The sequence below is a fragment of the Panonychus citri genome, unplaced genomic scaffold, assembly GCF_014898815.1.
Source record: "Panonychus citri isolate SS breed McGregor unplaced genomic scaffold, ASM1489881v1 Contig00040, whole genome shotgun sequence".
Lineage (NCBI taxonomy): Eukaryota > Metazoa > Arthropoda > Arachnida > Trombidiformes > Tetranychidae > Panonychus > Panonychus citri.
Window position 1 is genome coordinate 1,662,099 of NW_026515445.1, and position 18,094 is coordinate 1,680,192.

Genomic DNA, 18,094 nt, shown 5'->3' on the forward strand with positions numbered 1-18,094 from the left:
AATATAAGATATTGGCCTTGAGAGGTTTACCTGGTCTTTTTATAATTCACTCTTTCAATTTATTGTATTGATTGAATATACTGGTGTTGACGCTTCGGGAAGGCTCAAAGGGAAGGTCAGTTCATTTTGTTGATATTTTGACAGGTCAGCATTTTAATTGTTACCCTCATGGCTCAGGAATGATGAGTCTACAGTCGATGTCTTAACATGTCAGCATGATTACGTTAATTACAATCTAATATTCAACAATTAACAGCAACAACTCACCGCACCCACAAGAAACATCATCATTTTCGTCATTCTTGATTATTGATGTTCATTATTGGAAATTTTCTCCTTTATCCAAACTTTTTCTTTTGAAACCCATGAAGTGATCGATTGTCCATTAGAAGTCTTCATTTACTTCGATTATCAAACTAAAATATGAAGATTCAAGGCCATTCTCATCAAGTTATTCACTTTTCATGGAGACCAAAACAATTAATATGATTAGCAGATCGATTTGATTATTTTAATTTAGTGATCATTACAACGCAATGATTTCATTCGGATAGATTTCGTATCAGTATCGATGATTCTTGAGCTTCGAAGTTTCTTCTGAATCGATAAATTAACTTAACCTTGTAAACAAATTAATTTATTCAAAAATTAAGCTGAATTACATTTAATTATGAACATGATGTATTTGCTCACCTTTTGTTTTTCTTGATTTAATCATTAGGCCTCGTCACTGGTAATTATCACGATGACACAATAACCATTACCTTGGTGCAAACTATTGTCGAGGCGTTTTAACAGAAACAAAGTTGATCTAATGTTTGAAACTGGGAGTGAAAGTTTCCTACGGAAAAATTTGACACTTTGATCGAGAATTTTGTTTTCATCAAGCTCAACATTATCTCAATTAAAACAATTTGAAAGAGCTCATTAAGATGATGATGATAAGAAAACAATAATTAACTTAATCACCTTAGTACCTGTTTCAAGTTAGATGATTTCATTTCCATGGGGATTCGCCTTGGAAATGTATTGCACCGAAAGATGTTCAATTATTAGGTTTTTAAATTAATCGTTATTAACTTTAGACAGATGAGACAAATTGGTGAGATTAGAAATAATATTGAGCAGGATATGGAAATGATTAATATCCCGTTTCAAGGAGCCGCATATTAGTTATGCAAATTGTTGCAAAATTATTACGGAATCAGTAGGAACCACGAAAGAAGATTTCAATTGATTATGTTTGGAGAGTGAAAACCTTGGAATATGATTTATTGGGTTAATTGTTATCATCACTTGATTCTCTTCTAGTTCATCAGGGTTAAAAGGGAAGACAATAAGTATCAACAATTAACGGTAATTAAACGAGTAACAATATGATCAGAGATTGATTTTCGTTTCTTAATCCAATGTTCCAGCCTCGATTCCCGGAGGGCAAAGTGTTGATTTTGATACTCAGACAAACAGATAATTTGTCCACCCACACCAATTGTAATCTACTAGAACCAATAAAGTAAAGGTAAATTACTATTAATATTATCATTTCTCAGGGTGTTTCATTCAGAAATAGTGATTATCTTCATCTCACTCACTTTCCATCTTCTTGAAACAACTTTCACTTTCAAGGCTCCCTTTCAGATCTCCTTCTATCCTCTTTCAAAAGTTGACAAGCCACTTTTATCCAACCTTTTCTTTCTCATCTGATTTCCCCCTTCTTCTCACTCGGCCTCACGCAAAAGTAGGTCTTAGGGTCACTTTAGTGGTTGAATTTTTCCCCTCTCTCTCACTCTCACTTTCATCATCTTCAGCATCTCGGCTCATCTTAAGAATCATGGTTCCAATCTGAACATAATCATTCAAACACCTCCAACAAACAGAAACATTCACATTTAAGTTTTCTTTCTATTATCGTTTCGTGCTTCAAGATAAACAAACTTTTCGTGGACAAAAAACTTTTTTCTTTCGAACTTTAAAGTTCTAAAAAAGTTTCTCTTTCGGACCATTTTTCTATTGTGATACCAACTCTTCCGATTTACTTAATACTCATGATTTATTTAATCTTATAAAAAAAACTTTATATAAGAAAAAATCGATTAATTCAAAAAACAATCAATCAGCTTGAAAGAGAAAATGAGTTTTAATCAAATTAATCCGATTTGTTTGTCAATTGTGATTCTAACCATTTGGAGTAATGTTACTTCAGCTGATCAGATACAAACAACAACTCGTCAATCAGTTCCCGGTAAGTTAATAATTAAATTTTCTCTTTTCAAATTAATTATCTGTTCAATGTCATGAAAAATTTTCTTGATCTATTTCCAACTTGAGGAAGAAAAGTTCATAACAATAACAAACCGTTGAAATTAATTAGCTTTCGGGATGATAATTGTAATTACAAAACATATTGTGAGACAATATTAAGTGACCATCATCTTAATCATCGTCATCTCGATTATTTGACCTTAAAGTTTTTTTAATTGTTTTTCCCGTCAAATGATGTTTTTAATCATCACTTAGATTATTAGAGTTTCTTTTTGTTTCTACTGTCCACATCCTTCGGTCATCTCAACTTCTCACCTTCTCTACAAAACTCACTAAATTAACCATGAATTGTGCAGTTTGTCGTAATGATAGAACTCGTAATTAAGAATCAAATTAAGACAATGACTTATCATTGCGAAAATGACAAAAAAACAACAGCTTTCATCGTTTAAATTCATTCTCACCCAACCCGAAATCAAATAATTGGAGGTCAGTTTATGCTGGACAATCATTGATACAAAGAATAGAATAAATTTAACAGCAACATGTTGATAATAATAAACAAATAAATAAACAATCAATCAATAGTCTGTTGATTTTATTACTATGACTTTCTTACCAGTTGATTAGTTTAATGAAATTCAGGAAAATTTATATTATTTCAAACTGTCCAATTATCTGATATTCACTGGTTAATGTCCATTGACTTGTATTGTAACTTAACTTTTATTGGAGTTTAACAGTAAACGAATGACGGGAATGTCCCTATCGACAATTAAGAGATGAAGTCTGATTATAATGAACAATCAGTAGTGACCAATGTTTACCGATTTCTATTGTTTGTCCAGTTTTCTTTCCATTCTCAGATTTTTGTTTATTCATTAAAAGTCTCATCAAGGACCAATGGACCAGGTTTTATCTTCCTCTTTTCATGATAATCATCATGATAATGACGATGATGATTCTTAGGAATCAACATGAACTATCGATTAAAATTATTCTCATGGACATTTAATATCAACAGAAGGTTCTTTCAAATTCAATAAGGTTCATTATGTATGTTAATCTATTAATATGAACAACTTGTAGTCTCTTAATATTTCAAGATGATTGATTGTTTTGGCGATTAAAATTAATAGTGAAATGAAGTTCAACTGATACGAGGAAATCTTTATCATCACCAATACTTCAACTGTGTTGTATTAATTGTTAATTAATTTTAACTAGATAACTGAAACTAAAGGATAACAATTAAGATGAAAGTTCACTGTCATTTTGATCAACTTGATTAGGACAAAACTATCAACATTTCCAAGGGTAGACAATTAATCTTACATTTAAGATTTAGATAATTATTATCAAGCTTTATTAAGAATGAATAATTTTCAGATAATTGCAATCAAACAGTAATTACAGTTATGATATTGGTCAATCTAGTTTGCAATTGTTTCATGAAGGTTAATTGTGACAGGTAATTGATTCATTAATTGTGATCAGTTTTTCATTTACATTGTAAGATTTAATTTTCTACGTTATAATTACTCAAAATTGTTTTAATTTCGTTGATTTTTTTAGTGAATTGGGTTTGGCTGATTTATAAATCATTTGAGTGAACAATTTAAACAATCAAACTGAGATTAATAAGGCTATTAAGACGTTGGCTTTTCCTTTAACTTCGAGACTAAATAAGTTGACAACAGATTCGATTGTTGTTGTTGTCTTAAACACACCTCATCATTAAGATGCTTATCGTTATCATTTGCTGATTGTGTTTATGTATATCACATTTTGTCCATTATAATACAATTAAAGATAATCTGATTAAGTTGATGATGTTGGTTTTGTAGCAATGACAATATATTAATGACAATTAAAATATCACTTTTATAGTTTTTATTAACTTTGTCATCTAAACTGTCACCAATTTTTGCTTGATGTCCACTGATATCCAACCAATTGCGGAAACGTTTCACTCATTACTTTTAATTGAATCTTAATTATAACAATGAATTTAATTCTCCACCCAATTATTACAGATCGAAGTACAGTTGAACTAATTGGCGATAAGTACGATCGAATGGCTAAATATCTTTCGTTGGCTGACCTGGAAAAGGATGTTTCTAGTGAGTAATCATCTTCATTCCTGTAGGAGTTTTCATCACAATCGAGTCACCATCTATCCCAACTGATACATTCACAATCAACTAATTGGGTTAGATCATTGAACAGTTTGGGTAACATAATCTTAATTGTGTTGGTGCTTTTTATGTGGTTGTATTAGTTTATCTTTTTTTCTGATTATCATCATGATTAGGACCATGATGATGAAGAGTCACTATTATTCACCTTGACTTGGATTAACATCTCAATACAGAATCAGTTGGTGATCAATTGATTGCGATTATCAATTTCTGATGATTCTTTATTTCAAAGCGTCTAACTTACATTTATCTTCATGTTCTCACCACAATCATGAGCTATTTGTTTCAAAACAAACGCTTCTTATTGTTATTAATTGTTGATTCTAAATGAATTCAATGAATCAGAATTTAGTTAATCAAAACATTTGTTTCTGTGTTACATTAGCGAGTATTAAGTTTCTTTGGTTTACATTGAATTAACAATTAAACAACAAACAGATACAATTAGAGTTAATAGTCAATTGTTATTTTATTAGTGCACAATTTAAATTACAAATAAGATTTACTCTTTGTTTGATTGCGACGGAACAATTTAATTTTTAATTCTTATGAGATAATTTCCATTCGGATCATTTTGATTGAAGACAATAAACGCTATTTGTTACAATGATACTCATCTCGATCACCATTAACTTATTACAATTAAAGTTGATATACAATTATAATTGTTTGCTCTTAGCAACGTAAAGTAATCAAAAAGCTAACACGCATCAAAATGATTTGAATTTTAATTATTAATACTTCACAATACTTGTAATAACTTTTGCAATCATCACTGAAACTAATGAAAATATTGACCAATTTTTTATTTTGGCAACAATTAGCTCATGATCATAACATTTATCAGTTTGAATGTCTAAAAATATTGACCCTAATGGTGATTTGATTGGAATTAAAACTTTTTCTGCCCTTTCATCATGTTAACATATAATGTTCTTATCGTGTTTATGTGTTTGTGTTAATTGTTTTTAACTGAATTTCTGCCAAAACAATCAACAGGTAACGAGTTGACCTTTTTTGTTCCCACTGATGAAGCCTTTAGGGATGTCCCTTGGTCGATTGCTCAAGAAATGCTTGTTAATTCAACTTTCCTCAGATGTAAGTTTAATTGTTAATATCTTCATGCTGTTAACCAGCAATCAATTAGTGATTTACTCTCTCACAAATTCAATAATAAACACCACCGATCTCACTAACTAATCAATGAAATTACCTTGATTTGTTTTTCTATTAAAACTTGTTATTTTCATGTTCTATTCCTTAACAATTATCTTCCTGTGAATAAATTATAACCATCTGTCTTATTGTTTGCTATTCAACAATTTAATTAATGAATTTTGTAACTTTGTTCATTGTTGATCAGTGGTCATCGAGAATCACATAATTCCAGGAACCTTTTCATCCAATAAACTCCCTGGTAATTCAATATATTCAGTGGGCGGTGAATCTCTTAATTTTACCAAAAAAACAGGTAATTGTGACTCTTTAATTTCCATAAAAAAAACTTGATTCATGATAACATATAATTTTCATCTAATTGTGATAATTATCAATCTTGTAGAATGAACAATTTGCTTTGCACCACAATAAGTGTCGAGAGAATCAATAATCAAATTTAATGATGATGATTAAAGTTTATCATGAAAAAAGAAATAAATTATTCTACCTACTCTGTATTCAATTGTAAAGATTCAATCAATTTTCTTCTGATTTAGTGTTGATAAGTTGCTATTATGACCGAACTTCCAAAAGATTAATTATCATTGGGATAATCATAAAGTCCTTTAACTTTCTTATTATTAAATAGCTGAAAAGATATTGAAAATGAATTAGATTTAGGAAGTTGAATTCAATTGATTTTAATTGTTTCCTCTACAATAATTTTTTTCAGTTAAAGATTGTGATCTTGTATTGGTGAACTCAATTCCAATTCTCGAACCTGATCAATCAACTACCAATGGAATTGTCCATGGAATCACTAAATTAATTTTACCTCAAAAATTGATTGATGATTGTAAATGTGGTCAGCCAAAGGTCAACGACGTTGAATCAACACTCAAGTTATCGTCAACGACACCTAATAGCTTGACAAGTAACTTACCTGAACGCATAATCGCTGGACATTCAGATCAGCCTAATTATGTGACCATTGCACCAGAAAACTATTTCCAACCAAGTTCAGATAAATTTTTACGCAGATCTCAGGCCGCTAATCCAGAGATAATTAGCTCTCCCGACTCGAATGGGTCGTCATCAACTACTCCATTTCCTTATTATAATGTTTGGGATGATTTGGTTGCTAATCACAATTTAACGACAGGTAATCAGGGAGATAATAGAACGCGAGAAGTCGAAGAGGAACGACCAAGGTTCTTTAGAACTCGAACACCTGGTCGAGTATCAACTGAATCATCATTATCTCCGTCATCCACATCATCACCGAACGAAACAAATTCAGGGACAAGTAACAATATCGGAGGAACTCAAGGATCATCAACATATAATGACAACACTGCTTCGCCCACACCACCTCCAAGATTCGGTCTTCGTCGACGAGTTGTAGTTCGACCTCAGCCTACAGGTCGACCTTATCAAAACAATTCTAATAATAATTTCGATGTTATTCCTAATGATCCAATCAGACCGATATCAAGGCCTAACGACAACAATAATGATCATTTAGTTCCTTCGGTTTATTATGTTGAAGACTCGGAAGGTGTCGAAAATGTTACACCATCGCGAGATAATTCACCAACCTACAGTCCACCTCTTGTTTATCGACCGACCACAACAACGCCAAGTCCTTTCATAAGAGTAACAAGTCCACCTTTAGATACTCGCCGAAGATCACAAGATGGACGATTAATAAATCTCGATTCACCGATTTCTGATGAACCAAACCAACCAGAACTTTCACCAAATGCCAATGCCAACAATAACTATCAAACAACACGAAGGCCATATTTCCGACGACCTGTACCTTCAGCATCTAATAACCCAGGAACTAATAGAAATGTTTCAAATACTATTAATTGTCACCCACAAGATGTTAATTGTTTGATTTCTGCGAGTGCATCGAATCCTAATAACCCATCGAACAATGATTCGCCTTCACCAGCTCGATATGATCCACGATTCAAGCCTGAACTTGGCCCGATTAGAAATAATCCAACATCTCCAGAAGAAAATTTACCAAGAGCTCCAAGCGACAATGGGTTCCGTCGTCCAGCAACCGAATATTATTTGAATGATCAAACTACTCCTTCCACCACTTTCTTTGATTCAACTCGTCGGCCCACTTCACGTAGCCCTCAAGATGTTTGGCGATCAACAGCTTCTTCATCAGTTACTCCTCGATACGAAGATGACTCAGCTAATTATGTCCGTCGCATTGGTTCAGAAAGACCAAGAGGAGGCAATTCTAATGCACGAGGCCGTCAAATTGTAAGATCAACGACTACTACAACCGAGCCCCCAACTTATTACAACAATGTCCCAGTTCGTGCAGTTGACAGTCGTGCTTATCAGAGTGATCCTCAGTATCGACCATCCAGACCAAACAATAATGAGCCAATTTATCCTCGAGAACCAAAAGTTGATAATAAACCAGAAGTAGACTCAAATACAATTGCCGATATTCTCGAAGACCCTGGACTATTTCTTGAGAAAAAGCCGATATCTTTTTCAATGTTCAAAGATCTAATAAGAAGAGCTGGTTTACATAACTTGGCCTCTTCGAAAAAACCAATTACTGTTTTCCTACCGACTGACGATGCTTTCGAACAGTTGGAAAATAATGGTTTCGATAAAATTTATCGTAACCCAGCTGATTTACAGAATTTCTTACTTCGTCATATAGTTAATTATCCAGTCAAACCAAATGAGATGAGTGATGGATTAGTAATTAGATCCATTTCAAACAGTCCGATAACAATAAAAGCTTTCGATGATGGGATGGTAAGAATTGAAAATTCTTGAAAACTCGAGTTGTTTCATTTCGATAATCTTTTGATTGTAATTGTTTTCCATTCATTTTCAGAAAGTTTATGCCAATGGATCACCGATTTTAGCGGCAACTGAAGCGACTAATGGTTATGTTTATGTTTTAGGAAAAGTGATTAGTGATTCTGATCATCAAGTTAAAAAGGATATTGTTCAACAAATTGAACAATTGGAAAACACTTCAATCTTTGCAAGTCTTTTAAGACGAAGTAATTTGATTCCGCAATTGAAAGGTTTGTTTATTCTTGTTTTCCATTGATTTTGTTTAATTGTTTTCATTTATTGATTGATTAAGAATCTGGAGGGCCTTGGACTATCCTTGTTCCCGATAACGAGGCATTTGCAGAGATTCAACCACAAACTCGAGACAAAATATTGAGCGATCCATCATTGATTCTCTCATTGGTTGGTAATCATATCATTAATGGTTCGTACAGTTCCGAGAAATTATCAAGGTCAAGAAACATTCTTCCAATGGTTGGACAAAAACCTTTGAAGCTTCGAGCTTTTCCAGGTCAGTTGGTGCAACTTAAGATCTTATATTGTACTATTAGAATCTGAAGATTTACTTATTAATAAATTCATTGAACTTCAGGAGCCGTGATCATCAATAATCAGGCTTCGATTAAGCAACCAGATTTAGGAGCAAAGAATGGAGTTATTCATATTATCAATCGAGTTCTTTTGCCTGAAGATTTAAAAGCAAACCTCACGACTAATAGTCGTGGCCGAGGACGAGCATATGAGGGATCAACTGACCCTTCGAACCAGTTTCATCCAAGAAGAGGTAAGAATTCAAGATATCAAGTTTACGTTAACTTATTCATAATACATTTTTGTCTAAAGGGCTTTATTCCGATCCTAATGAGAGAAATCGAGAAGAGAGTCAAGAACTTGGACCAAAAATGAAAGCTCGCAAATTCGTGTCATGGTTAGAGAAATCGGGTGTATTGGACCAATTAAAGCAAAACAACACACCTTATACGATAATTGTTCCGACTGATGAAGCTGTTAGTAAATTACCGTCTCAAATATTGAATCAACTGGACAGTGATCCTAAAAATTTGAAATCGCTTCTTGCCTATCATGTGGTTCCTGGTGAAATTAATTTATCTGCACTGGAAGATGGAGAAACCCTGAAATCATCAGATGATAAACCGATTCAATTTACAAGATTAGAAGCAAATAGATCCTTGCTTTCCGGGGCTCCGGTTGTTGATGAATATAAACAGGGGGAAATGAAGTTTTTAGCTGTTGACAGAGTCCTTTATCCACCTCATGGAACCATTTTCGATATTATCTCAGGATCGCCGATATTGACCAACATCTCACAGATCATAAAAACTGCCAATTTAGTTTCAGAATTCTCAGACTCTCCTGGTCCTTATACTCTTTTTGCTCCCACTGACCAAGCATTTGCTTCTTTGGGTCAAGATGAACTGCTTAAAGTTACAAGAGACATCAAAAGTAGTCGAGGTACAATCGATACAATTTAATCATCACAATCGTTTTATTAATTTTCATTTTATTTCCAAAAACAGATTTCCTGGTAAAGCATAGCTTGAAAAGAGTTCTTTTTACTAGTGCCATTCCAATGAACGATCGTAAAGGAATCAATGTTGAAAATATCAATAAAACGTCGATAAATCTTCAAAGAAAACCAAGTAATTTAACGATTGAATGAAATTCGTAAACAATTTAACTAATTGGTTTCTCTATTCTATTTTCACAGATTATGTGACTGCAAACGGAGTTCCATTGGCCTATGCCGATATAACTGCGACCAATGGAGTTATTCATGTTCTTAGTAAACCTCTTTAAGAACAATTCTCAACTTTTTCAAGGATCACAATTAATCAGCAACTGATTCCAAGTAAAATGATTAAAGTGAATTTTTAACAGACAAACAATAAAAATAAAAAGTTAATTGTAATTTTTATGATTGTAATCAATTCATCCCTTTTATTGAATTCCAATGATTCCAACTCAATTGGAATTGATTGTTAGTTTCAATGTCATGATGATGATTGGGTGAATCGTTTTTGTAATATGATAATGATCATGGAGAGAGTCAAGGTAACTCGACTATTACATTGTATTTGAAATAATGATGAAAATGAAACCGCGTAAGTGTAAACAATGAAACAAAATAAAACAATTTGATTCACAATTAATGTGATCAATAACATTATTAAAATAAATTCAATTGTTAGAAATTTCAATGAGAAAGATTAACGAGGAGAAATCTCTTCATTTGTGTGTGAACTTTGACTAGACCTTAGTCGACTTAAAAGACGCAAGTTACAGGTCAATTGTTGGACGATTATTGGTACACCAATTCGTCGCGTTGGCTATATTAATGGAAAATCAATTGATTAGTTTGTTTGAATAAACAATTTAAACGAGCGATGATTGACTTTGGAAACCTGATGAATGGAAACTTCGAGTTGGATGTTGATGATGCAGTTGATAGTATTGGTCCAAATGGTCTTGATTGCTTCCGATCGAATCTGTAGACGACGATCTACTTTGAGATTCGTTCCGTTGATTGATTAGATGTTGTGTTGTCACCGGGAAGAGTTTGATCCCATTGATCCAAGATTTTCTTAATTCGTCTGGAGATTTGACAAGATCCTTACGAAAACTTCTAAATGCCATATCATCTTTAATGAGGTGAGGATAATAAGGCTTCACTCTGTAGTAGAAAAAGTTTTTGTCTTTTTCACTCAAAGTCGCATGGACATAATTGTTGATTGTAGTTAAATCAGTGGGCCCGATCGGTATTCCAAAAGGCGGATGAGGTGGACTCACAGCAGCAGCATCTGATTGAATGAAACGCCGATAGGAAAGGTCATCCTTTTCGATGTCAGGCTTTGGTTCTGTTGAAAGATAATTTTCAGGTGAAATCATTTCAGTGCTTATATCGGTCCTGGTTGTTGGACTGTAGATTGGCGAAAGAAGTAAATAACTTTGAATCTTTTTACTTCCGCTCGATTTCTCGTTTCGATTTCTGACCATTTTACGGGCAGCGAGATCATCGTTGATTGGATCCGGTATAGCAGATCGACGTCGAGCAGGAGCCTTGCACCGATGTGGAGGATCGGCTGATGATAAAAGAGATTCAACAGAGCCAAGGTTTCGATGACGACTTTGGAAAAACTCGTCGCAATAAGGGTGAGACCAACCGGTTTCCAAGGGATAGATTGAGTTCTTCGTAGATGCTGAGGGGAACTGAGGTGATTCCATTCGCCTCCCAGGTACAGTTTCACCAACTTCAAGATCAGAATCTGAAATCACTGAATTTTCACGCATCAATTGGAACTTAGAGGGCATATCGCGTCTCTCAGCTCTGTCGAAAAGATCTTCATCGTCGAGGTTTAGACTTGCATAAATTTCCTCAAGCTCGCAAATAGCTTCATCCAATTTACGAATTTTTTCATTTTTTGATGTAACTTTACGGCTCTTGGTTCCAATCGTCATTTTTGTTGCTCCAGAGACTCGATACTCTTGAGATTTAACACCACTACCAATAGAGTAGCGTTCGGAGATGAGTTCATCATCTTCTGGCCTAAATTCAGCCATAGATCTGGTGTTTTAGCGACTACAAAACACAACGGATTTTAGATAAAGCGACTAAGTGGAATCACTTTAAAAACTCAAGTCGAAGAACAAAAACAAAAGAACTGATGGATTTGAGTGGAAACAATTTAGTAGATTCTTACTAATGATTAACTTCCAATCAATTGGAATGAAGGTTCACTTACCAGCTGGAGAATAAACTTAATCTTTAGAAATTCGTCCCTCACTTTTCTCTCTCCCTCGATCCATCGAACTCTAATCGATTTTAATCAAGGCCGACGGACATTTCGATCCATCGATTATTCGAACAACGGGTTAAGTTGTGAAACTCTTTCGAGTTTCAAAGATTAGATGTTTACGATTTTTCTTCGATCATAAACAATCGCCGAAATAATAATTGAGAATAAAGTAACTGCGACCACAATATTAATCATCTTTATTTCGATTTTCCAAAGGTTTGATCTGTTGAATTGAGCGCGTTGAGTATATCGATTAACTCGATCGATCCTTTTCGATCCTGGAACATTATCCATGATGGAAGGAAAAATGCACGAAATCTAATCCAAGAGATTGAGTTTCGTTAATCCAGGTGATTCAAAAGAAGACGAGATGAAGGAAAATTATTCAGATGTTAAATCACGTGGATTGTTAATCATATTCGATTAATGGTTTTAATTGAAATCAGACATTCACTTGTTTAAAAGAATCATTGATGATCGAATGGAACAAGAATTTGAATATTCCAAGTCAATAAGGTTTAGTTGGCTCAACCAAAATATTCAATTTTCTGTAAATCGAATTACTCCTTTAACGGGACTTTAATCGGAATTTGTGGATAATATATTATAATAAAGGTGTTTTAATGTTTAATAAATGATTTAATTTGTACAATCACAGAAAAAAGTTATCAATTTAAGCCATAAAGCAACCAAGTATTTTAAGGCATAAGCTCGTATTAATTTCATTTGATTTCTTGTTCATTGATAACTTTCCAGTTAACTGTTTCAATGGGTGTTGATGGTGTCGATAAATATTGCAATTAATTGGATCATGACCAAGATTCACCATGTTCACAGATGAGGAACATAGTCTAGGGCAAATTGTACCTTCATAAAAAAATAGAAACGAGAAAAGGAAATGGAAATGGAAATGGAAATGGTTAAGGTTTAAAAAGTGGAAACAATCAAATGAAAGAAGAGATAATAAGTTATACAAGGAATACAAGGAATACACATTTTGTGTTCACATTTCGTTAAGTTATTGGAAATAATTGGATTTGGTGGGAATGCAATTGCCATTGGTTTCGAGTCATCATAATTTTGCTTGATTGTGGAAACATCCGAAAGATGAAGCAACTTGGCTCAATCTTGTCAGAGCTAATTCCAGTCTACTCTCAGTGTAGCTCAGCACTAAGCTCGCTCAGTCTACATTACATTGTATCTAGAAAATTGTGAAATATTTAACAAAGATTCAACTACTTTCACCTCGAATTACAAGTGATAACATTGATGAGATGATCAGGAAAAATTGAAACTTGGGGAATTCAATCAAACAGGAAGACCGGGTAATAATACTAATAAAATGCTCTGGTAGCAATCAACAGGTAAGAGCAATCAATGAAATGCTCATCAATCGAGGAGGTTTGTCAAGTCAGGTGATTGACCAAAAGAATGTTCGCAGTCAGATAATCTCGTTCTTTTGCTTCCGGGCAAACACTTACAACAAGTTATTAACTGAAAATCTATTTGCATTAAGCCCTAGAACATTATTGTGATTCATGTCGATATTATTGTTGTTCTTGTCCATCTCATTGACTTTTTCGGTTTTCATGGGTTCGGACATTGCAGGTGGTGGAGTTGTTGTTTTGGATGCTTTTCTTGGTGAAGATGCTGATGACATTGACATTGTCGATGTCGATGTCGATGTCGATGCAGTTGGTCCATCTTTTATCGAGACGGATAAAGTTGCTTCGAGTGGTGAAGATGATAAACACGATCCATTTTTGGATTCTTTTGGACTTGCTGATAGTCCTCGTTTGTCATTATTTCCATGGCTTTCGCTGTTGTTATTGTTGTTGTCGTGGAACTTGAATATGTGATCTTCAAGTAATGTCGCTGTGGAAAATCCCAATGAACATATTGAACAAATGTTCCCACTTCTTGATTTGTGTGATTGAGTTTTCCGATGACGATTCAGATCAGATTGGGTTACTCCATTATAGTTGCAGGTATGACATAGATATTGTTTGATTCCTGTGAAAGATTAAACAACAAAAATATAGACATAATTAGTTAATCGTCAAGGTAACAAAATTAAGAAAGTGTCCAACAATTGAGCTTAATAACAAAATCGATCAACAGATGAACAAGTTTTACTCACTGATCCATGTAACTAATGTTTACAATGTAATCAGATAATTCAATTCAATCAACTCAATATATTACAATCAAAAACAATCAAGTTTTTTGTTCAGTAAAAAAGATAATACTTCGCATGGATGTTTATTTCTCATTACTATTGTTCCCATGAAAGATGCGCCCAATAATATTGTTCTGAATGAATTTTGTGAATTGTTCTCTTTGCTTCATCACCAATTTAAAATCTTTTCTTATATTGAGATGAAGTATCAATAGTAATTCCGCCAATCACACAGAATTTATTCACTTGATTAATGAACTTATGGTCAATTCTTCTCTTAATAAAAAGAAAACTAGTTAAAAGTCATTAAAATCTCATGGCGATAATTGTGTTGGGATTATTATCAATTGATCGATGAAATGATGACCCTTGGCTATGAAATCATGTATATTTAGGAACGACATCAAGATTAATTGGTTTGTTCATGTGTGTGAATAAGAAAACATAATAAATGTTTGTTTAGTTTCTTAAACTGAGAATTTGTTTCACGATTTGTTAATGTGTAGAGAGTCAGTAAGGGAAAAGTGATGAAGGTTTGTCATTCTCTTGGACATGAAATCATTTCGTTGATGTTTATTAGTAGAATAAAAAATTGCTGGAGATTAAGCGAACCATGTTTTCAGATTCTGATGAAAGTTCTCTTTCTCATCCATCCATAGGGATCTAATAATAACACTCAATGCTCTTTGCACCCTGGAGACAAGTTAAAAGCCACCACCAAGAAGGAGATCTAATTGAAGTCCAAAGTTATTAAGCTTCTTTCTCAAGTAAGTGCAAAAAGGGGTTGGGATATATGATCAAGAATGATGATCATGAAAATCATCATTGTGGTTGCTGGTGTTAGCAATGGGAAAGAGATACCTGTGAGCTATCACAGAGAAGAGCTGAACCATATCGAGTGATGAATTGCAGTCCATTGTGAGAAGAGCAAAAAATGAAATAACTAATATCATGCTCAATAGTTTGTCTTCTTATCTTTCATGACCCAATGAATTACCAGTATTTTCTTAATTGAAGCCGATCAATGTTGTATTTTAGCAACAATTAGTTGCATTATAAACAAGAGTAGTTAACCGCTGCAACTACGCTGGTGTAATATCAACATGAAAGTGAAAAGTTTGCAGTAGAAAGGCTCATGTATCAATATATCAATAATATCGATAATATTCAAGGTGAGCTTGGGTTTCATGGTTAATACATGATGTTCTCATCTCTGAATTTGCACAGGGAAATTTAATGTTTGGGTAATTAAAAGCGCTTTTATATTAATCAATTATTGTCACTCGGTTTGCAACAATAATGAAATGCAATAGATTTCAAACATTAGTCTTGATGATAATCATGAACAGTTATTCCCGACTGTTGATTGTCTGCATTACAATTTAATATGAGCAAGTGTAATGACAAGTAACTTGGGCTTCTCGATCTTTGCTCAGTCTCTTAAGAACCTCAATGTCTCTCATTCTACTTTGTGGTCTTATCTTCTTGCATTCTGCTCACCCCTCTTCATCTCTTATTCTCTTTTCATTTTCACAGCAAATTCTATGACATGATATTTCATAAATGAATGTGATCTCAGAGTGAGCATAGGAATCATCAAAATGAATTGGCCATGCCTGATGATAATTATCATTAGAAGCAACTTCCATTGAAATAGATAGATTCTCTCATTTTCTTCAACTTTCTCTCCTTCGTCTTTTCTTCATTTCCCCAGGCTCGTGACAAAGCTTATTATCCTCAGGAGGATATCATAAGTTATCAAACACAAGTTTACATGAAAGACATAATCAAAATCATGTGAAAACGCGTTTCACAATAAACCTTTTGAAATGAAAGTTTTCAAGTGGTTGGGTGATTGTTGAAGGCGATGCAAAGAGAGAGAGAGAGAGAGAGAGAGAGAGAGAGAGAGAGAGAGAGAGAGAGAGAGATAATATCACGTTGATAAAATAAACTTGGACAAAATGATAAAGGTCGAGAAGGTAAAGACGATTTGATTAGCTTACATCAACAAGAATGTTCAATGTGTAACTGAGGATAAAGAAGATCACGTTTTTAATCATTCTATTATCCTCGTCATCCTCGTTCTAGATCTAACAAAAAAGTCTACGGTTGATTTGCAACCACAATTTAGTTATTGTCTTCATGCAATCCAATCAGTTGATGAAACTACCGAATAAAATTTAGGCCCTTATTCACGTTAAACGAATAGCCAAATTATGCCAAAGATCAATTTCAGTTACGAGTGAAAGTAGTTTTTGAAAGTCATATCAGCATCCTCACCTATTCATCATATTATCACTATCATCATCTTCATTTCTTCTTCATCAGTCGTCATGCATGCCTGAGAACGTGATTTTTTTCTTTATTTTGTAAAAGTGATAGTGACAAGTAGAACCTTATAAGTAGTAATGAAGAAATGGAAACTCTTCTTGATAACAAGGAACCAGTAAAATTGGCATGAAATGATTCTTGGGTAAATATCTGATTCTTTTGAGAATAAAATTGCTAAGGACTGTCATAGATCCTATAATAATTGTAAGTCAGATCAAGAGAAAGAAGATGAGAATGATGATGAAAATGAACAAGATTTTGATATGATTGTTAGTCAGATGATGATGATAGATTTGGGCGTGGTGAAGATGAAGGTGCTAGTAGAGAGAAAGTAGAGTCATGGATGAATTGAAACCGGACGAGAACAAAAGAAAGAAAGGAAATGACATCGCTATGCTTCAACTTCAATAGAAAAAGAAAGAATAATGAAATAAGAAAATTCAGTGATTATATGTATTCTGATTTTAGAAAGAATGGAGAATATCAAACATGGAGAAAAGAAGAGAGTACGATGCGCCTACTGGATACCTGAAATGGCGAAATATTGTCCAAACTGAATGAGAACTGAATCTGAATGAAAGTGTAAAATTAGAAAACATTTTGCAATATTACTCACCAGCATGTCTCATAACATGAACTTTAAGTTGACTGTTTGTGCGACTTTGGTAATCACAGAATTCACATTTAAATGGACGAATATCTAATGAGTAAATAAAGAAATAAGATATTGAACAAAAAAATTATCAAAAACGAAATGAAGATTGTATGTATAAAAGTAATTCATCAAGATTACCCTTACTCTCATGGAATCCAATGTGTCGATTGAGATCAGAGGATGAACAAAATGTCTTTGGCAGTGATCACATGGATATAAATATCTACCATCGGGTCCAATCATTGGTTTACTTTGTTTACTCCGTTTTAATACTTTGTCAACCAGTGCAAGTCTTAAGAAATCAAACAGATCAAAATTAAAACGATGGACATCGGCCAACACACAATCATAATTACCTTGGACTGTAATTAAAGCTCCATGTGATCTCAATTTACCTTCTTTGGAACATTTATTTCCATCTAAAGAACCATTGAGATCATTGTTATTACAGTTACTGTTGGTCTCATCAGCACAATCCTTGACTCTCTCATCTTCCGTCCCGTTGTCCCTCTCCTTTTCCGTACAGACACGACCATCGGTGTCCCTGTTCATTGGAATCATCACCCTGACCACAATAATCAGCAACCATCGCATTATCTCGGCTCTTCCTCTTCTTCTTCTCTTCGTCCCTCTTCGTCGTCTATTC

General features: G+C 33.7%; 3 protein-coding genes across 4 annotated transcripts; 1 reads left to right on the forward strand and 2 right to left on the reverse strand.

Moving 5' to 3' along the window:
- The first annotated feature begins 1,813 nt into the window (after nucleotides 1-1,813).
- On the forward strand, nucleotides 1,814-10,398 carry LOC128397706 (uncharacterized). The gene is made up of 11 exons (XM_053358450.1): nucleotides 1,814-2,242; nucleotides 4,299-4,385; nucleotides 5,463-5,561; nucleotides 5,827-5,934; nucleotides 6,355-8,420; nucleotides 8,503-8,698; nucleotides 8,761-8,979; nucleotides 9,061-9,252; nucleotides 9,312-9,941; nucleotides 10,007-10,129; nucleotides 10,198-10,398. Exons 1-11 carry the CDS (start codon nucleotides 2,131-2,133, stop codon nucleotides 10,284-10,286), a joined length of 3,921 nt encoding a protein of 1,306 aa, XP_053214425.1. The 5' UTR covers nucleotides 1,814-2,130; the 3' UTR covers nucleotides 10,287-10,398.
- Nucleotides 10,393-12,256, reverse strand: LOC128397707 (uncharacterized). The gene has a single exon (XM_053358451.1). The coding sequence runs from the start codon at nucleotides 12,045-12,047 to the stop codon at nucleotides 10,863-10,865; it is 1,185 nt and encodes a 394-aa protein (XP_053214426.1). The 5' UTR covers nucleotides 12,048-12,256; the 3' UTR covers nucleotides 10,393-10,862.
- A 624-nt stretch (nucleotides 12,257-12,880) lies between these two features.
- On the reverse strand, nucleotides 12,881-17,682 carry LOC128397708 (probable serine/threonine-protein kinase MARK-A). 2 transcript variants are annotated; one of them, XM_053358452.1, is made up of 3 exons: nucleotides 17,587-17,682; nucleotides 17,410-17,493; nucleotides 12,881-14,296 (listed from the first exon to the last, which is right to left on the reverse strand). In XM_053358452.1, exons 2-3 carry the CDS (start codon nucleotides 17,420-17,422, stop codon nucleotides 13,761-13,763), a joined length of 549 nt encoding a protein of 182 aa, XP_053214427.1. In that variant the 5' UTR covers nucleotides 17,423-17,493; nucleotides 17,587-17,682; the 3' UTR covers nucleotides 12,881-13,760. The 2 variants fall into 2 exon arrangements, with proteins under 2 accessions (XP_053214427.1, XP_053214428.1); XM_053358453.1 differs by having other exon boundaries at nucleotides 17,593-17,664.
- Nucleotides 17,683-18,094: the final 412 nt, after the last annotated feature.

Excerpts from the sequence above, each read along its gene's own strand:
- LOC128397706 (XM_053358450.1), top strand. The coding sequence starts at position 2,131 with ATGAGTTTTAATCAAATTAATCCGATTTGTTTGTCAATTGTGATTCTA. Across the intron at positions 5,935-6,354 it reads TAATTTTACCAAAAAAACAG|TTAAAGATTGTGATCTTGTA; the intron begins GTAATTGTGACT and ends AATTTTTTTCAG. Across the intron at positions 8,421-8,502 it reads AAGCTTTCGATGATGGGATG|AAAGTTTATGCCAATGGATC; the intron begins GTAAGAATTGAA and ends ATTCATTTTCAG.
- LOC128397707 (XM_053358451.1), bottom strand. The coding sequence starts at position 12,047 with ATGGCTGAATTTAGGCCAGAAGATGATGAACTCATCTCCGAACGCTAC.